Source organism: Solanum verrucosum, unplaced genomic scaffold (genome assembly GCF_900185275.1).
Source record: "Solanum verrucosum unplaced genomic scaffold, falcon-dt-bn FXZP01000254.1, whole genome shotgun sequence".
NCBI lineage: Eukaryota > Viridiplantae > Streptophyta > Magnoliopsida > Solanales > Solanaceae > Solanum > Solanum verrucosum.
The window spans coordinates 726,736-745,909 of NW_026019983.1; the positions used below are offsets into that span (position 1 = coordinate 726,736).

Consider the following 19,174-nt stretch of genomic DNA (forward strand, 5'->3'; position numbering starts at 1 on the left):
CAATTCATACCGCAGATTCAGGCCACAAGACTCGTGTTCTGGCTACTCAATTTTACTAGTAGTTTATTTTAAAAGCTTTATTGGTCCCTACTTGTGATATGTCTTTAACAGTAGCTGTTTGAGCCTCAAAAGTAATCTTGAACCATTGTTGAGTTAAACATGTGATGTGTCATTTGAGAATCTGAGATGAGATTGATAATTAATTAATTCTTTAATGGTAAGGACTCTACTAGTATTTCCTTTTTTCTTTATCTTTCTAGTCAATACTGTGAAGTGAGCTGAATAGGAGGAAGAGACAAAGTGTAGTGGTGAGAGCGCAGTTCGTGATGTGTGAGCTAGACATTCGTCACAGGTTCAAACACTTCCGTAGACAAAAGCCTAGTATCTAAGTGGAGTATGGAAGAGAGAAGAACTCGTTTTCATCGAGTTTTTCAAACCATGCATCACTGACCCTAGAAAATGATACTAACATTGTGTCTAATGCAACTGAAATAGGAGAATGACCAAGTCTAGAGGTAAGAGCACAGTACTTGATGTGTAGGCAAGACATACGTCACAGGTTCAAATCCTTTCATTTAGTAGAGGGAAGAACCCATTTTTCATTGAGTTTATCAAACCATGCATCACTGACCTAGAGAACGAGAGAAACACCGAGGAGCATACAAAGAAAGGAAAGAACACTCTGCTATATATAAAGTACATAAGGAGGAATGACATACATATGTAAATATCAACAACAAATTCAAGAAAATAAAATTTTCAGTAATCTAAACTCTGTAATGTGTCCTATTTGTTCCATCTTCATGACCATTATACCAATTTGATTCATGAAGACCTTGTGGATTCTTCTCAACAGTATTACTAACAGATTTGTTCCTTTTTATAACCACACACCATGTGATAACTTCCAATAATGCAGCAATGATTCCTAGACCAACTAGAGTTGCAATATAATATGTTTCCCATTTCTTCTGAGGTTTCAAGATGTTTAAACCTTTGAATATGTTAATGATTCCAAGAACAACAATTGAGTAACCAACTGCTCTGTGATAAATGTTCCAGTAGATCCTGTGCTTGTGATCCCTTTTTGGCCTTAGAAGCATAGCAGAAGCCTGTAACCAAAAGACATACTTCAAAAATATGTTCTCTGATGTTTGGTTGGTGTGTGAAAAATATTTTTTCGGATAAGTTATAGATTAGATACTAACAACAATATTAGTAAATCAGAGAGTGTTTTGCTCTATGTTGCTTAGACTCTTCAAAAATGTTGTGGCACTCATGTCTGCACTACTTTTGGAGGATCTGACACACACCCATCCGCATCTTTAAAGAGTCCAAGCAACATAGCTTATGTTCTAACCACCAAACACTGGAAAATGACTAGCCAGGGAAAATGTTTTCTTGAAAAATGACTTTCATCGTACCAAACAGATAAGAAGTATTGAAGTGATAGTGAAATAGAAGAATGATTAGAGTACCTGGAGGGTGGCTAGAGAAAAGAGGACAATGCCAATGATTCTATGGGCAGTACATTGAATACCATTAGATTCACTCCCTAATTGGAGACCAGTAGCCCAGCCAGCAACACCAATAACATAAGCTGTGATTTGCCAAATAGAGTGTAGGTAAAACCATGCAGGGTCTGAAAACACCTTTAAGTACCTTGCAAACAAGACCCCTATAGGCATCATGATCCCCCAACTCACTGCATTTAGCAATCCATGAAGCTGAAAAAATAAATCCATTGTGAGTAACTTTTTCAGTTAGTTTTAGTACAAGGGCAGCTCGAAGTACAAAGCATCCCGTGTTCACTTAGGGTGTGGGGAAGGATCATACTCTAGCCTACCCTTACACAACGACTCAAACTCGTGACCTATAGGTCTCACAGAGACAAGTTTACCGTTGTGAAAATTAGAACGGATGAATTGGCTTACATTTCTCTTGTTAAATTGTGAGCTTGCTTTTGTTGAAGTAGTTCCAGATTGTCCAGAAAGAAGTCTGAGAGCTCCAGCAGATTGAGTATTAACACCAGAAGTATCATGCATTGCTGGTGAATCTCCTGAAAGTGGACCTTCTTGCCATACTTGATTCAAAATTGTAGAGTTAAAATCCTCAAGTTTTAAAGTAGCAAAAATAGTGATTTCATTATTGATAGAAGTAGCTGATAAATCAGACACATTAAAACTCAAATCCCCTTGTTGTAATTGTGTTTGATAACTTGTAATAGGTGATGTATAAACACTCATTTTTCCATCTGATTTTTGATATGCAACAAGTGCTTGCGAACCAACCATGCCTTGTGAAGTTGGATTTATAGCCCATGCTACCCATCTTGTGGAGGCAATCTTAGTGTGTCGATAGGCGATTTTCGCGGTTTTTGTAGAAGGATTGTAATTCCAATGAAGGAATGAGTTTAAATATGGAAGATCACTACATGAAGTGAATGACATTTGGTTGTTGCTTGTGAAGTTGTAGTTTGTGCATGATTGTGCATATGTTGATGACACAAACAGAGTAAACAGAACACATGAAATCAAGAAAACATTTGACATTTTCAAGAAAGTACTAAGGATTCTTGAATACTATGTTGTTGTGGTGGTGGTGGTGTTTGGAGAAATGGAATTTAAGTGTGTATATATAAAGGGAAAGTGGGGTTAAGGTTAGTTAGATAGTTTGGCTTGTAAGGATTCTATATTATTTAGTAGGGGGTGGGGTGGGATGGGGGGGGGGGGGGGTAGGGCACTTGTCAAAGTGATGTTTATCAATTGACTTTGTTTCAACAACTAATTCCCTTTATTTCACACCTGCACATGTCTAACATTCAACTATAATTGCACTAAACTTGATATTTTCATTAAAGTAAGGTGAAGAAAAGGATAATTAAATTTTAAAATAAATGAAAGAATCTTTCAATAAGAATAAATTTGTTTTAGAAGTACAAAAAGTTGCTAATGACTTCTTCTTTCTACCTTCTTACATAAACATAATTGTTCTTCAAATAAACGATCGATTCAGTCTTTCATAGAAGATATGTATTTTGGTTATATTTCATCTATTTAGCAAGTTCAATATTTTGAATTACCTTACTTCTATTCGGATTCGACATTAGAAGTATATATCATGAATATCTAGTTAGATGGGATGGAGTGAAGTTTACTAGTATTATTATAACAACTTATTTGCTCTTTAGATACCTTTCTTGATGAAGTAGGATAGTAATTAGAGCAAAATTGTGTATAACTAAGATAAAGTCAAAAATAATTATATGGCTAATTATTGGAAAGCTTAACCACTTTCTTCACTCTTTAATAAACAAGACAAAAATCATACAGTAAAAACACTAATAAAGTTCATTGATTATTCAACTTTTAGACTTAACCACTTCATTATATTAACTACTTATTTTGTACTCTTTTTAACAAATTGAATATTTAATTTAAGTGGATTTGGGATATAACATAACTAGTTGGGTTAGGTGCATGATAATACCCAAGTGAGACACAGCTAGGTCAAACCAAACTCCAACCCCCTCACCCCCCACCCCCACCCTCCACAAACCATCCAAATGAAAGGGTGACCTAAACCTTTTAAACTTGTATGAAATTTTGACATTTGTCCTAAAATCCCATCTTCTTGAAACCATTTCTATCTAATTCTTTAATTTAATGACTCGACCCATATTTGACTCGACTCTTACTATTTTTCAAGAGGGTATTTTCCAAGTGTTATATTGACACAACTTATAAATATGGAAAAATGGTATAGCATACTTCTAATAATTGTGTCGTCATGCGATCTAAATGATGGTCTGAAAAGAGGAACATAAATCACTTTTCGACACGTCTTTGTGAGTGTATCGGAATTTCAAATTTCACAAGTCAAACTAAAGGTTATTATCCATGAAATTCCTTGTGAATTTTGAAACTCTAATACTTGTAGTTTGTTTTTCAATTATCGGAACTTAAAAGTAGCTATTTTTGTAATATTTTCCTAACCTTTCTATAAGTTGAAAACTGCAAAATGTACTACATGTGCAAATATTCAAGAACACCCACCTGGTACTTTAATGGGCCAACTAAAAGCCCAAAAAATTGAAATTCAAATGGACCAAAAGAAGAATTAATCTGAATGGCCGCACACCCGATTGAGAAAATTTAAAATAGGTTGCGGATATATAATATATGTATACGCATATATAATATGCATATAACCATATATAATCAGGGAATAATTTACTTATATTGACTATGAAAAGTTAATTGTGAATCTGCTAGCTATTTGCGTAAATATTCCACAAGAAACCAAAAGGTCATTGATAAAATTTGCCACTAATAAATTAAGGTATCGTAGAGGAAGCTGAATAATAATCATTTCCTACTATTTTCCTTTTTTAGCAAAACGAAAAAAAAAAAAAAAAGATGTCCCAAACACATTTTAAGTTTTAAGAAAATAAAAAGTCAAGAAAAATATTTTAATAAGTAAAAGATAATGAATAACGTCTTTTTCTTGCGGACTAAAATGGACCAAATTAATTGAGTGCCCAACTTAAAATAAGATTATTATTTATTATCATTATTTATTTTCATTAATAGAAAGAAAGTGACTTGTAATACCTTTTCAAGTATTACTACAATCCAAGAGTAAATGAAAAAGATAATAAGCCCACTTGTTTAAGAAAATTACTTGTAGTGCCTTTTTTTAGTAATTGTAAGAACTAAAGTTGTATATGTTGTGTATATTAGTTTAGGACTTAATATTCTATAACTAGTCCTCCCATTGGGGACCTATGTGGAATTCCTTTTCTTCGTTTGGTCGTTCTGTAATTAACAGAAGTTGGAGGGGGCGTCGATGGAATAAAACTTTGCACCTTGTTGATGGTGGTACTTTTATATCAACCATGGTTGTTGCGCTGTAAGAGTCATCGGAGTCCAATGCTATCGCCTTTAACCACCTCTTTGTTGATAAGTCCCTCGGCTTCTTAATGAAGTTCTTCGAGGTCCCAATAACCTGCAAAAATCGAGTTGATATCGACTATATAGATCATTTTGTTCTATTTGGACCAATTCAATTCATATAATATGTTATTTAATATCAAAGACATGTAATACTCAAGATTTGAGTATCATTTTCAAATTCGAGTACAAAATAAATGCAAGAAAGGATCATTGACTTTTATGTTGCCTGAATTCTTCAAAAATAATGTCAGACACTTATCAGATCCTCAAAATGCTAAAAAAAATCATTTTTGGAGGATCAAGTGAGACAACAAAATATTAAGTGTGTGCAATAGATGTAATAATAATGTGAAGTTCTTTAATAAGAGAGCATATATGCAAATTTGTAGTTCCATAAATGCTATAAGAAGGACAACAAGGAAAGGCATAAAACGCGCACTTCAAGTGCGATTTATCAACAAAATGTGAAATTTTCTTGCTAGCGTGTGAAATCTAAAAAATATGTTAAAAAATATTCTTGTGTTAATTTACATTATTTTTAATTCGTCATTATCTATTTCTTATTTATTTTTCCTTCTTCAAATATCTACATTGTTTGTTAAAAAAACACTATATTAACTAACTTAAATTCATAACCTTAATATAAATGTAATCATAAATCACGATTGAAGTTTTAAGAAAAATATTTTAATAAGTAAAAGATAATGAATAACGTCTTTTTCTGGCGGACTAAAATGGACGAAATTAATTGAGTGCCCAACTTAAAATAAGATTATTATTATTATAGAAAGAAAGTGACTTGTAATACCTTTTCAAGTATTACTATAATCCAAAATTAAATGATGATATAAGTTTAGAGGTCATATTTTTGCAAGGCTGTCCACAGTTGAGAAAATTTGAAAATTATTTGTGCCTAAAAAAACGTCTTTCATTTTCTATCCTTCTCAGTTCTTTTAATAGTTTACCCAAAAGTTGTTCTAATTTTTTTAAGTATCGAAAAAGAAAAAATCCTTAATTTTCAAGTAAGTATTATTATTGGTCAGCACATATATATGGGGTATATATATGTTCCAATTTTGCATAACAACTTGTCTAAGCTAAGATCAAATTTTGTAAATGATAAAAGATTAATATAGACAAAAATATCACAGACAAAATAATGCATTCCCACATACCAATTATTCATTTTAGTGACTATTTTAATATTTGAATTCGAAGTGTTGGAGCATGAAATTTAAAAATTAGACACTCAAAATTCAAAAAGAAATTTATATGATATATAAATACATACATACTATTATCTTTGGAACTATTCAATTGTTTTTTTGATTATATTCTTTTTATTTAAAAAGGTCGACCCACCTCATGTCACGGAGCGAATGTTTTATTTTCAAATCAGCTTCTCGAAGTATTGCTAGAAATTGTCTTTGTCTAGAAAAAGAAAATTCAATTTCAACATTTTTTAGATAATCAAATTAAATTTTAAGTCGGTCAGACCAATCGATTTAAAAAGTGGAAATATAAAAGCTTATATATGTAAAAAAAAATATACTCCATTTGCAAACATGTATGAATTTGGACACTTTTAGACTATTCTTTATTGTATATTCTTTGCTTTCACGCGTGTATATATTCTCTCACTTTCACATTAGAAAACCAAAAGAAAAAATCCTTAAAAAAATGAATAAACCTTAATTAATTTGATAATGAAGAATATATTTTATATACGTATATCACTAGAATTGATCTAATATTATTTCGATCATAAGCGATTATGTGAGATACTATATTCCGCACGCCTGGTGACAATATAAATCAGGATTTAATATTGAATAAATCATACGTAGATGAGTTTACTATGGTACCATAACAATAAACTGAACTTTGAGACTAGCAACAGGTGAGGATGGACAAATCTAAACTGACAAATTAATATACAAAAAAACACAACTTAATATATCCATACACAATCCCTTCCTTATCCTGCCTTGCTGTATATACATGAATCTAAAGTCTACTAAATAATTTTATTTTGTCCATTATTGAGCTATCTATATGAAATATCAAATCTGTCTCTACATTTTTATTTTTATTTTGCAATAAATAAATAAATTAAGTAGCACTTTTTTCTACAATTTTCTTGTACTTATATATTATATATAATATAATAATAAAATATGAAACTTCGAGGAAGAATCAATAATAAGCCCCAAAAAAATCAAATATTGGATTCTATTCATACTTTTTTTAGAATTGGCTTTTATCTTTTTATTCTTTTTATAAAATAAAGAGCAGCTTTATTAATATTAATAGAAAAAAAAAGATGAAATGAGAAAAAGTAAAAAAGAGGAAAGAACAATCAGATTTTGCCAGTTTGATTGTACTTTATATTATACTACCTTTTATGTAAACCTAACTTAACAGAAATAACTGTGGTATGAGAAAAAAAATACTTTATATTAAAAAAGATAAAAGGAAAGTATTTATTTAATTATATATTTGGAGTAAAAGTGTAAAACCAAAGAAACGTAAAGTAGGATCCATTGGAAATACTATTATATTATTTACTTAAAAATACCTAGTAGACTAGTATTAATTAAACTAATAGGTATACAGCAAATATTAGTGGGTCAACTACTTTAATCATCTAAATTTGACCTCTAGTTCCAATTATTTATAAATTAATTCTACTAGTGAGTTACTACTTGAAAGTTAAATAGTATAAAACAATCTTAATTGTGGAGGCCTTTTGACAAAAAAAAATGTTTATGAATACTCTTAATTGTGTGAGATATTTTAAACGTATAAATTTGTATTAGCTAAATTTAGCTTATGTATGATCGAGACATTATCAAATCACATTAACGTAAGATATTTTTGTTAGTAGAGCTAATGGCTCAGTCAGACTAGCTAACAAAGAGTTGACGGGAAAATAGCATCAATTGATTGAAATTATAATTTTTTTAATTTTTACGAATCGATACTTTTGTGAAATGGTATTTTAATCCAAGATACATACACATAAATGTCTATGAGCTTTTCAAATTGTAACGATTTATAATAATTTCAAAGGATATTATTAGTTGCCTCCAACTATAAAGCGTGGTGTATTTTCTAATATTCCAAAATAAGGAAAAATCCTTTGATTGTGACATTACTCTTAACAATGTTAATTAAACTTAATTAGCTAAAACGTACTCTCAAAAAACATATAATTAATATCAGTATAACTTAATAAGAAATTCAAGCTCTGAATGACAACTTACAAATTTGCTATTATATTATATATACATAGATATATATGGTATGATTAAACACAGACCGTAGTATATATTTGTAAAGACGTATAGGAAATAATAAAAATTCGTCGTTAATTCCATATAATGACAGATCAACAATAGTTTATCACTATAATTTCCATATATTATACTTTACTCATTTTAGATCTTGTATTTATAAAATTACACTAAATATATTATTATAGTATCAACAACCGTTTGCTAAAACAAAGTCTACTTTACTAGACTCATACACAAAAAAAAAGGTGCCTTTTTTCTCTCTTTTTTTTTTGTGCAAATTGGGAAAAACATGACGTGTATTTTAATAATAAAATTGCCTTAAAATTAGCTGTATAACATTAATTACGTTATGACATTAATTAATTATAATACCTTAGGGCTAAGACTGTGATAGTAGAGATTAAGTAAAATAAAAGAAATACATTATAAGTACGTAATCTTGACAAATGACAATGGCAGCAATAATAATTATCTTGTATAAGACTAACTAATATTAAAAAGGATTAAATCAAAACAAAAACTAAGAGAAAAAAAGTAGAGTTTCATGATCTTTTTATGGAAAGATGACTAATTTTATATACTAATATTTAGTTTGATTGTTGAAAAGGACAAAATGAATCTATTTATTTTTGAAGGTTTGAGTTTAATTAAACAGTTAAAAATTATTTTCTGTGATTTTCACAGCGAAATTATTTTTGTATTTTTTTTATTAAAAAAAAGAAGTCGTAATTTAAATAATATCAACACTAAAGATATTTATTTGTGCAAACTACACGTTTAAAATTAAAAATCATCATTAGGACCACCAAAGATAAGAAGATCTCCAATATTCTATGAGTGAATAAATACAAGAAAACATTATATAAGTGGAGCAAAAGAGCCATCATTGACCTCGTAAAATAAATCCTAGATTATCGACGTAGATTATTGTGAGATAGTTGAAATTCTTTCTTTACTTAGAAATTTCAGATATGAATCTTGGAAATAGAAAAATTCGCTCTTAAGAAACGAAACTTGCAATGAGAAAATTCAAATTAGTTGAAGTTCAATATATACGAGTGATCACCGAATAGAAAATCAAAATAATAATAGATATTCCTAGTTTAACTGCGACAAGAATATCATAGCCACTAATTACAACATAGTAACATAAAGTTTCTTGCTTTCGTGTAGGAAAACTAACTTAAGACTAGCTTAAAGTAGTGATGATTACTTCCACTAATTAAGTAATCAAGTTCACACATGTACTATGTACTTGCTAAGTCAAAATCTTTTAATCTTTATAAAAATCTTTTTAGTTGGGTGGTAATTATGATCTTGATCACTTCCACTAATTTACTAATACCACTTTAAAAGGGTAGGAGTATTACCACGTTTACATGTTTTTATCCTTTTCACCAAAGTGATAGTCATAATCATGGTAAATTGCACTAAACCTTTTTGGGTTTTTTCTTCTTATCACCTCATTTACCTTAGTAGAGTAGTAAATTTGGTTATTTCACCCCTAAGGTGAGTGGTAGAATTGGGTGGATATTCCCAGCTCTCAATCATAGATTTCGATTTTGTTTTAATTTTGAAAATGGAAGAACTTTAGTTAGAAGGCGTTCAGGGGTGGAACTAGTATGCTAATTACGAATTTGACTGAATTCAGTTACTTTTGACGCAAATCATGTGTTTGTACTATAAAAAATCACTTAATATGTATGAATAGTTTATCAAGAACTCACTTAATTTTTTTAAAAATTTAGAACCCATAAACTCAAGATTCTAGCTCCACCTTTGAAGCCGCTTTCCGGCAAAATTAGCTCACAGAAATATGTCTCACGCAACTCACTTATGTTTGAGTTGGTTAATGAACTACTCATTTATTAACTCGATATTTTTTACTCTTTCAATTCAAACTTATTTTAAAAATTAGATTGAGCTTTCTAAATATGTAGCTCAAATTAACTTATAAGAACTCTCATTATAACTTTAAACAAATAGAAAAATTAAAACTTTATAATAGTTGAGCTAGATAGACAATCCATTGCTTATGCTCATCTTAATTATTGATCTATTCCATCTCTGCCCAAGTAACCTTTGAACGGCTTAATAATTCATTTGTTTTATTAATTTACTCAATTTTAACTCTAATACAGTTCAATCCACGTATTTAACACTATTGACTTATCATTTTACTGGCCTCTATATGATGCTAATCTAAATTAATTTGACTACTCTAGTTCTAATTAGATTTCCAAAAGTACACATAATTAGCTTCTCTTCTAATTAGATTCCCCAAAGTACACATAATTAACATCTCTGACATGTCAAACCTTAATGTGATTTACTAACCCTAATGTTTAATGGATTCCTTGTGGGACAATATATATTAAAATACGGGACAACATAATCTTTTATTTTTTCTATCTAATTAATTAGTCATACAAATTTGTGATTAAGTTGGTAAACAACTCACCGATGTTGCATTTGAACAGAACAAATCACTAATAAAAAAACTAAATAAAAGCAATTGAGACCAAATATTGGCATTATCCTATGGTTCAATTATAATCTATTAAACTATAGGTTTTATTTAATTTTTTTATTCCATTATATGCCAAAAAATTCTAATAAAGGTTCCTAGAATGTTTATAAAGTATCTGATTACTTTTTTTTATGTATAATAATAATAATTTGGACTATCCATGTTTATCTTCTAATGATTTTAAGTGCTAGGAGACAAAGATATATGTAAAATTGGTTAATTATTATTTTAATAATACAAAGAGTTTTTAAGTACTATTTATTATAATATAATGAAGTTTGTTCTTTTGACTAATAAGTTGGCAAAAAGAATCAAGCAAGAAGAACTTTCTATGCACTATGTTATTGAGTTTTATATACTATTTACTTATTTTTAATTGAAATATACAAAACATATATTTTGATAATAATTATAATTAAAGCTCCATAGCTTGTTGTAGTTGTAATTAGAAAACAAAAGATACATTGAACTAGCTTTCTTTTAAGCTAAAATTCTAGCTTTGATAAGAGATAAAAGACATTCACGATTTATGAATTTAAAATTTTATTTCTTTAAACATATTAAATTTAAAATTATTAGTAACTTTTACATATTTAGTATATTAACTTTAACATCTTAAACTTTTTATTCTAGTAGTAGTAGGTATTTTATTTTTTCCCTTTTTCTAATACAAATTGAAAAAATGACAAGTAAATGTATGTACATTTGATAAACTTTGAACTAACATATAGTACACTGTAATTTATACTATACTGTATTTTATGTACTTTTTATTTCTTTATTTATATATTTTTCTTTTTAAAAAAGCACAAGAATCCATAAATAGCCGGTCTCCAGCCTGCCACCACGTGTACAGAATGAACAAAATTTCTTGAAAATTACGTATACAGTACACTCTCTCCTGCATGGAGTACTTATATATTTTGCTTACGTTGAATACGATGAAATATTTTAAAATTAAATTTCAACAAAATTTATATCGTATTTGCTTGGTGTTATAAATATAAATATATATAATTTAATTTGACTTTAATTGTTATAATATTCTTCAATTTTGAATAAATATATATATTTAAATTTATATAAAATTAAATAAATAAATAAAACCGTATATGTGTTAGCTTGCGTCGGTAGTCTATTTTTGATCGTTAATAAACACGAAGAGGACACTGTATTACAAGTTGTCAACACGTGTCAATTAAATATAACATACCAATTATAATAGCTTACTTGATTTTTGTCTTAAGAATCTTTTTAACCTATTTATTCACTCTTTTTACTCACTTAAATTAAACGATGAAATATTAACACATTTATTATATATTTATATATAAAATAATTTTAATCTTATGTAAATAGTATAATTTTCTATTTTTCCGAGTATCGTTCTATATATAAGAAGGTAAATTGTCATTTAACCTATCAATGTAGGATTATCAACATCTGAGTTTAATATCGAGTTAATAATAATTGAATAAATTATCCTATAGTATTAATGTACATTAAATATAAAGTCTTTTAATTAATGATTAAAAGATTAGCTTTGACTAAAGCTTTTTAAAAAATTATTTTATTGGTTAAAAAGTGTAGAATAATTTTCTTTAAATTTGCTTTCAGTAAATAAGTAGTTATTCATTATGATTATAATTTTGGTAAATTTGAAAAATAAACTGGTCCATGGAAAATGAGAGTGACTTAATTGAGTGGTACGACGTCATTTCATTCTTCTTCACCGACTCAAAAACACCTACTGTACAAAAAGCAAGCTGCTAATATCACAGCCCTTTTCTTCTTCTTTTTCTCCTTCCAATGTTTCCTGTACGTGTTAAAATTTTGATTAAATTTAAATTTTCAATTCATATCGGAGGATAAAACGCTTCCTAATTAATATAACTTTATAATCAGACAGCTCAAATATAAAACTTTTGTTAAAAATAAAAAAATACTTATTATCATACCGCAATCTTATTATTACTTTTACTCTAACTTCCCCTACTTACCCATGGGGAAACCTTTAAATTAAGTAGGAAGGTACCATTTAGTTCCCTTTTGAGTTTTGATTATAAACTTTGAAATTTTGTGAAAGTTCTAAAACTTTTTGTCTTTCGTAAGGTAGTAATGAATTTTGTGTATATTTTATTCTTTTTCAGATTTTATTTAGTTAGATTTCACTAAATATATTATTATTGTTGTTGTTACTCCCTCCGTCCCTTTTTAGTTGTCCACTTTAGAAATGGCACACAGATTAAGGCAACAATGATTAGCACAGTGAAGTTACAATTTTACCCTTATGACAACTTTTCACTTCAAAATTACAACCACTTATTTGAATTCAAGTGAAATAAATTGGAGGGAAACAACATACACTTTTACAATTTTCAAGAAGTGTAAATAAGGGTATAATAGGAAAAAATTTGTTGTCCTTTCTTGATTTGTCAAAATGGACAACTAAATAGGGACAACTAAAAAAGGAAATATGGACAAGTAAATAGGGACGGAGGGAGTATTATCGTGAAAGTTTCAAATTTCAAAAATCGATTTGAGCAAATTTTGTAGAACTTAAAATATTTGATGATTGAATTTTTAAAATTTATGATCAAACATGAACGAAGTTATTGTATTATTATAGCGAGCAAAATTCAGTTATTTTTAATACTTAATAATTAATAATAAAAAAAAATGGTTGTGATGTTAAATAGACAAGACGGGCATGTTATTTTAGCACAAAATCTAAAAAAAACCATAGCCACCAAATCCACTCTTCCTATAAAAATCCGCCATTTTTTTTATCATTTCTTCAAAGCTCTCCTCTCAAAATCCGCCATTAAAGCTTACTGTTAAACAATGAAATTATCATCTTAAAGAAAACCCATTTTACAAATTGCAATCTTTTCTTCTTCTCCGGTTTGTGATTCACAAGAAAAAATGGTTTCACTTGAAGATTCTCATTCTCATAACAGTGTTTCTAATAGTGCCCATTTTGGCCAAACACGGCCTTATTACTACACCCCACCGCCGTCTTCCATTAAAATCAACCGTTCAATGGGTCGTTCTATGAGAACTATCCGGTCAACTATTTTCCGTACTGATTGCTCTGGTTCTGAACATTCCGGCGCTATTTCTGAGAACATGACAGATTCTGTTATCGATATTCGTCTAGGTGAGCTCGCGAAGAAGCCTCCGGTGAATAGCAAAGGTTCTTCTTCCGATGAAGATTATCTACAACTTTCTCAAGCTTTCAGTGATTTCTCAGCTTGTAGTAGTGATATCTCCGGCGAGTTACAGAGGTTAGCAAGTGTTCCTGTTTCGGATCTGGTATTAACCCAGAACCCGAATTCTAAATCCGAACCTGAACCCGAACCCTGTTTAGGGTTTCTAGAAAGGGAGAAGTTTTCAACGGAGATAATCGAGAGTATCTCGCCGGAGGATCTTCAACCGACGGTGAAACTTTGCGTTGACAGCTTACATTCGTCATCTGTTGCAGTGAAAAGATCAGCGGCAGCTAAATTAAGACTATTAGCGAAGAATCGAGCTGATAATCGAGCGTTAATTGGAGAATCCGGTGCAATTCCGGGGCTTATACCGCTTCTCCGGTGTACGGATCCATGGACACAAGAACACGCAGTTACAGCACTCTTAAATCTTTCGCTTCACGAGCCGAATAAGGTTTTAATCACTTCCTCAGGAGCTATAAAATCGTTAATTTACGTTCTGAAAACCGGCACCGACACCTCGAAACAGAACGCTGCTTGTGGGTTATTAAGCTTAGCTTTGATTGATGAAAACAAGCTTTCAATTGGTGCTTGTGGTGCTATTCCACCATTAGTATGTTTACTTATAAATGGAACAAATAGAGGGAAAAAGGATGCATTAACAACACTTTACAAACTTTGTTCAGTGAAATTGAATAAAGAAAGAGCTATTAGTGCTGGTGCAGTAAAGCCACTTGTTGGACTTGTTGGTGAACAAGGAAATGGTTTAGCAGAAAAAGCTATGGTTGTTTTGAGTTTATTAACTGGGATTGATTCGGGGAAAGAAGCGATTGTTGAAGAAGGTGGAATTGCTGCACTTGTTGAAGCTATTGAAGATAGTTCTGATAAAGGAAGAGAATTTGCTGTGTTGACATTGTTGCAGCTTTGTATGGATAGTGTTAGGAACAGAGGGCTTCTTGTTAGAGAAGGTGGAATTCCTCCTCTTGTTGCTTTGTCTCAGAATGGTACTGCTAAAGCTAAACACAAGGTGAGTTTTTGAATTCTTGATTTACCACCTATGTTGCTCGGACTCTTCAGAAATATTGACGTACTCGTGTTAGTAAACAACATGTATTGTTTACTATTGTTTAAAGACTGAATTTTTATGGCGTTAGTAATTTAGTATTAGTCCTAGTAAAGAACCTGTAGTATCTTTCAAATTATTACTAATGATTATTGCAATTGGTTATGAATGTTGCTAAGTTATACCAGTAGTTAACTAAGGGGTTAAAGTTTGGATTAAAGATTGAATTTTTAATGGCTATTATGACAAGTTTGAACTTGTATAATCATAAACATGTCATATGGTGTGTCTCAATAATTTGATATATGAGTTTTGGAAGATGGGTATGTGGGGGGAGGGGGGATGTCCAAGAAATGAAGAAAGAAAGAAAGTGATATTTTTGAGATTACAATTGTATGGTTTGGGTTTGAGTATTCTCTACCCTTCCTAGATCTCACTCGTAGGATTACACTGAGTATGTTGTTGTAGTTGCAGTAACGTATGGAACAAATACTGCTGCAATGTTGCTTTCAATGACAGTGATGTTGTAGTCTGCTTATGCATTTTTGGTCCAAGAAATGAAAGTTGTATTATTCTGAGTCTATTCATGTAATAGAAAGACCTTAATGTTTTGGTTTTTTCTTCTTCTTGCAGGCAGAAACACTACTAGGATACTTGAGAGAACCAAGACAAGAAGCTTCAAGTTCAACTCCTTGAGTGTGAAAAATTGTAGTTTTAGACTGGTATTTCTACTGTAATGGTTTTGTTCTGTGTATAGGAACAAGTGTTTTTAAGAGTTTGTACAGAGTGTTCTATTAAATAAAAAAATTATATGAGAAGCTAGTGAGGAAAAACTGACCTTTTTTTGACTAGGTATTTAGAGGAGGGGTTCTTTATGGCCCTCTTTAAGTATTAACTGGTGCTGGTTTTTGTGGGAGCAGATGGTTGTTTGCCTAGTTTTATTGTTTTCTTTTTGGTTTGGTGAGAATTTGGGTTAAAATCCTCTAGTTTTGTTTGTGAGGTCCAAGTTCTTGTAGAAAGGTTACTAATTTTCTTGATTTTTAGTGTGTGAATATCAACTAGCATAGTATGCTAGAAGTTGTTTTTCCCCTCTTCTTGAATATGAATATATGCCAAGTGTATGAAGCAACATATTTTAGTTTCTTATAGTTCGATTTCTGTTACTATCGGTTGTTTCTTGTACTTTCATTACTTCTTTTTCTGGATTGCTTTGAACTGTTTTTTCTTGAGCGGTGGTATATCGAAAACCACCTCTCTACCTTTGAGGTAGGAGTAAGGTTTGCGTATACTTTATCATCCTCAGATGGGTCTTGGTTGGATTATAATGGTTATGTTGTTTTTTGTTTGGAGCAACATATTTGGTCATTTGTGAGATATTTTCATGCTATGTGAACATCAGAAATTTCAAGAATTTTGTAGCTCTCTATGCACAAGTGAGCATCAGATGCTTGTGTTTGGTTTTAATAGAAGTTGTACAAAAGAAACCCCACCTCCCCCCACTGGACTTTGTACCATTCTTGTTGAAATAGTGTATCTTTAGATTTTTGTCCACCATCCAGATACTCTTACAAAGGTCTCGAGTTTGAGATTTGAAGTCTTGGGTTTGAGCAAAGAAATTTCTAATAGGGGTGGTTCTTCTTGTTTAAAAAGTAATACGCGATACAAATTTATCAAGTCAGTAAATTTTGAATACTAAATGATTATTAAAGAATAAAGAGGCTTCTACGCTCATCTTTGTCTCTGTCTTATGTTACTGAGTGACTTTTAGCTGGCAAGATTTGCTTAGAATTTAGTCAATTAAGGTGGGTTTATATTTAGTTGGTTAGCTAACCATTTATTGGTCCTCCCACCTTTGACCCCTTTTTTCATGATAATTTTTAAGTAATCGTGGTGTTTTAGCTCAACTTGCGTACGTTGACTAATTTTACGAGAGATTTGTAAGTTTAAACCAATACAAACATCACCTAATCGTGTCAACAAGGTTTGTTTGTATTGAAATTTGAACCCGAGACTTCATATTGAGCCCATTCTTTAATCAATTTGTGACCTTTGAGCATCCTCCATCCCCACCCCTCATGTGCTATGTGGTCCTATATAATTCCTCTTTTGAAATCATTATGTTTTTCTTTTAAAGTTTTGGCATGCTCTGATCTGAAACTGTTAGCTGATAAGTCACTGAAATGACTTGGACCTCACTCCTTTTCATTATTGTTCCTGCTCCCTTCTCCCATAAGGTGTACCGAGAGAGGTATTCAAGCGCGTTGCAATTCTAAACAAGCTATGATCAACTATATGAATCTCAGAAGTAATTCTGAGGGGTAGTTTTGGTCTCCTTATTGGAGACTATTGAAGGACAATGCTTTTATTTCTAGTGTAAGTGGTCTGTGGCCATATGCCTTGATAGTTCATAGAATCAAAATGCCTAGCTAGAGAAGCTAGGTACAAGTTATTTGGTTTATGAAAATATGGTAAAGTTTTAAATAAGGTATAATATGTAGCATTTAATTTAGCCTTATCAATTACTAAGAGATTTTGTTCTCGTAGGTTTTATAGTCACATGCTATTAATTTGCTCTTCACTTCTATAGAGAGGTATGGGGGAAGCTAAGATGAAAAATGAAATGTTCGAAGAAGTTGAAGAATTGGATGGTCTTTTAATATATGTTTTTGCTAGGATCTCTCAAAAATGTTTGTGCTCATGTCGAATTTGATAATCGTGTTGTTCGGATTATCTATAGTGTAACTTGTCCACTAAAACTTGGACATAATGGAAGAAATCATTAAGAGCTTTTGCTTTTACTAGAATTTGAACCTGAGATCTGATGATTCTCTAACTCATTTGACCACTAGGTCATATCTTTCTATGCAGGATTACTTTTGAAGATTTCGAACAACCGAACGGACAGATAACTATTGGTAGGATTTAGGAGTACTTTTATATTTGGCAAAGGGGATTGAAGGATGTGTAGGGTAGGGTCCTAGAAAGAAAGGGTTTTAGTGCAAGCACAGAGATTTTATATATGATGAATAATAATGGCAGCCACCAACCCCACCAGAGATTACCTTGTTTGGTAAAAAATAGTAGACATTGTCCCTTTTTATTATGATAAAATGCATTAGCTGGCTCAACACAAACAGCTTGTCATTTGTCTTGATGTTTGGATGGATCATTATTTCCCTCCTATATCTTTCAATTTTTCTCTCAATTATTTAACTAAATAATACCCTTTTCTTCTACTAATAAGCTTTTTTGTGATTCGGCGCATCTTCAGCTTATCGAGAATATGATCTTAGATGGGAGGTTATGAAGGTCACAAATTATGATAGAATGTTAGTTGACAGTTGAGTGTTGTCTTGCTTTTGTGCAGAATAGGCTTTGTGGTGGTTTGGTGCACATTACCCGTTTCTCCTTCTATATCAGTATTAGTAGCACTTCGATTATCACATTATTTGACTTTTGGTATTTTACATTTGTGTTTTACTTAGTAAAATTATTTTAATGTGTGTTACTTGAGTTGAGAGTCTTTTGAAAACCGTTTCTTTATCCCTACCTTAAGATATGCATACACTCTATCCTCATAATGCCTCATCTATGAGATTACACTGAATATGTTATTGTTAAGCTTTTGTGTGATTGTCTAAGTTGTCGAATTTTGATTAGGTGAAACCACTCCATTTAGTCTGATTTTACGCTATGCAAATTCATATTAGTAAAAATCATATAGCTGAAAAAGTGGCTGCTTGCAAAATGCTACCATTTTATCTTAAATCCGGCCCAAAAATACATGGGCTTGAACTAATTTTTGGCCCATCTAAATTGTCTCTTATAAGCATTTGGTTATTTAAAAAATAACACTTAAATTTTGTCCTTTCTGACTAAAAATCTTATTAGAAAGGGAAAAGGCTCAAATATGACATCAAACTTTTAGAAAAGGCTCATTTATGTCATCCGTTAAAAGTTTGGCTCATATATGTCATTGCTGTTAAAGAAAAGGCTCATCCATGCCATTTTTTTAACTCTAGTTTTGCAAAACCATTTCTTTATACCCCAAACATGGTTTAACACTTTTTAATTGGAATTTTTGGATCAAATGTATACTTTTTGCTTGTTTTTCT

At 30.8% G+C, this 19,174-nt stretch overlaps 2 protein-coding genes across 2 annotated transcripts in view; one reads left to right on the top strand and one right to left on the bottom strand.

Annotated features, from left to right (window-relative positions):
- Nucleotides 1-667: 667 nt before the first annotated feature.
- Nucleotides 668-19,174, bottom strand: part of LOC125817917 (cytochrome b561 and DOMON domain-containing protein At5g47530) — a 28,281-nt gene continuing 9,774 nt past the window's right edge. The window contains exons 2-4 of the mRNA XM_049497421.1: nucleotides 1,935-2,565; nucleotides 1,479-1,727; nucleotides 668-1,112 (exon numbers count right to left, since the gene is read on the bottom strand). Of these exons, the coding sequence (XP_049353378.1) occupies nucleotides 768-1,112; nucleotides 1,479-1,727; nucleotides 1,935-2,552 (1,212 nt within the window). The 5' untranslated portion in view covers nucleotides 2,553-2,565 and the 3' untranslated portion in view covers nucleotides 668-767. The remainder of the gene's footprint in view (nucleotides 1,113-1,478; nucleotides 1,728-1,934; nucleotides 2,566-19,174) is intronic.
- On the top strand, nucleotides 13,590-16,205 carry LOC125817916 (U-box domain-containing protein 4). The gene is made up of 2 exons (XM_049497420.1): nucleotides 13,590-15,023; nucleotides 15,693-16,205. Exons 1-2 carry the CDS (start codon nucleotides 13,710-13,712, stop codon nucleotides 15,753-15,755), a joined length of 1,377 nt encoding a protein of 458 aa, XP_049353377.1. The 5' UTR covers nucleotides 13,590-13,709; the 3' UTR covers nucleotides 15,756-16,205.

Coding starts and splice junctions, on each gene's coding strand:
- LOC125817916 (XM_049497420.1), top strand. CDS start 13,710: ATGGTTTCACTTGAAGATTCTCATTCTCATAACAGTGTTTCTAATAGT. Junction 15,024..15,692: donor CTGCTAAAGCTAAACACAAG/GTGAGTTTTTGA, acceptor TTCTTCTTGCAG/GCAGAAACACTACTAGGATA.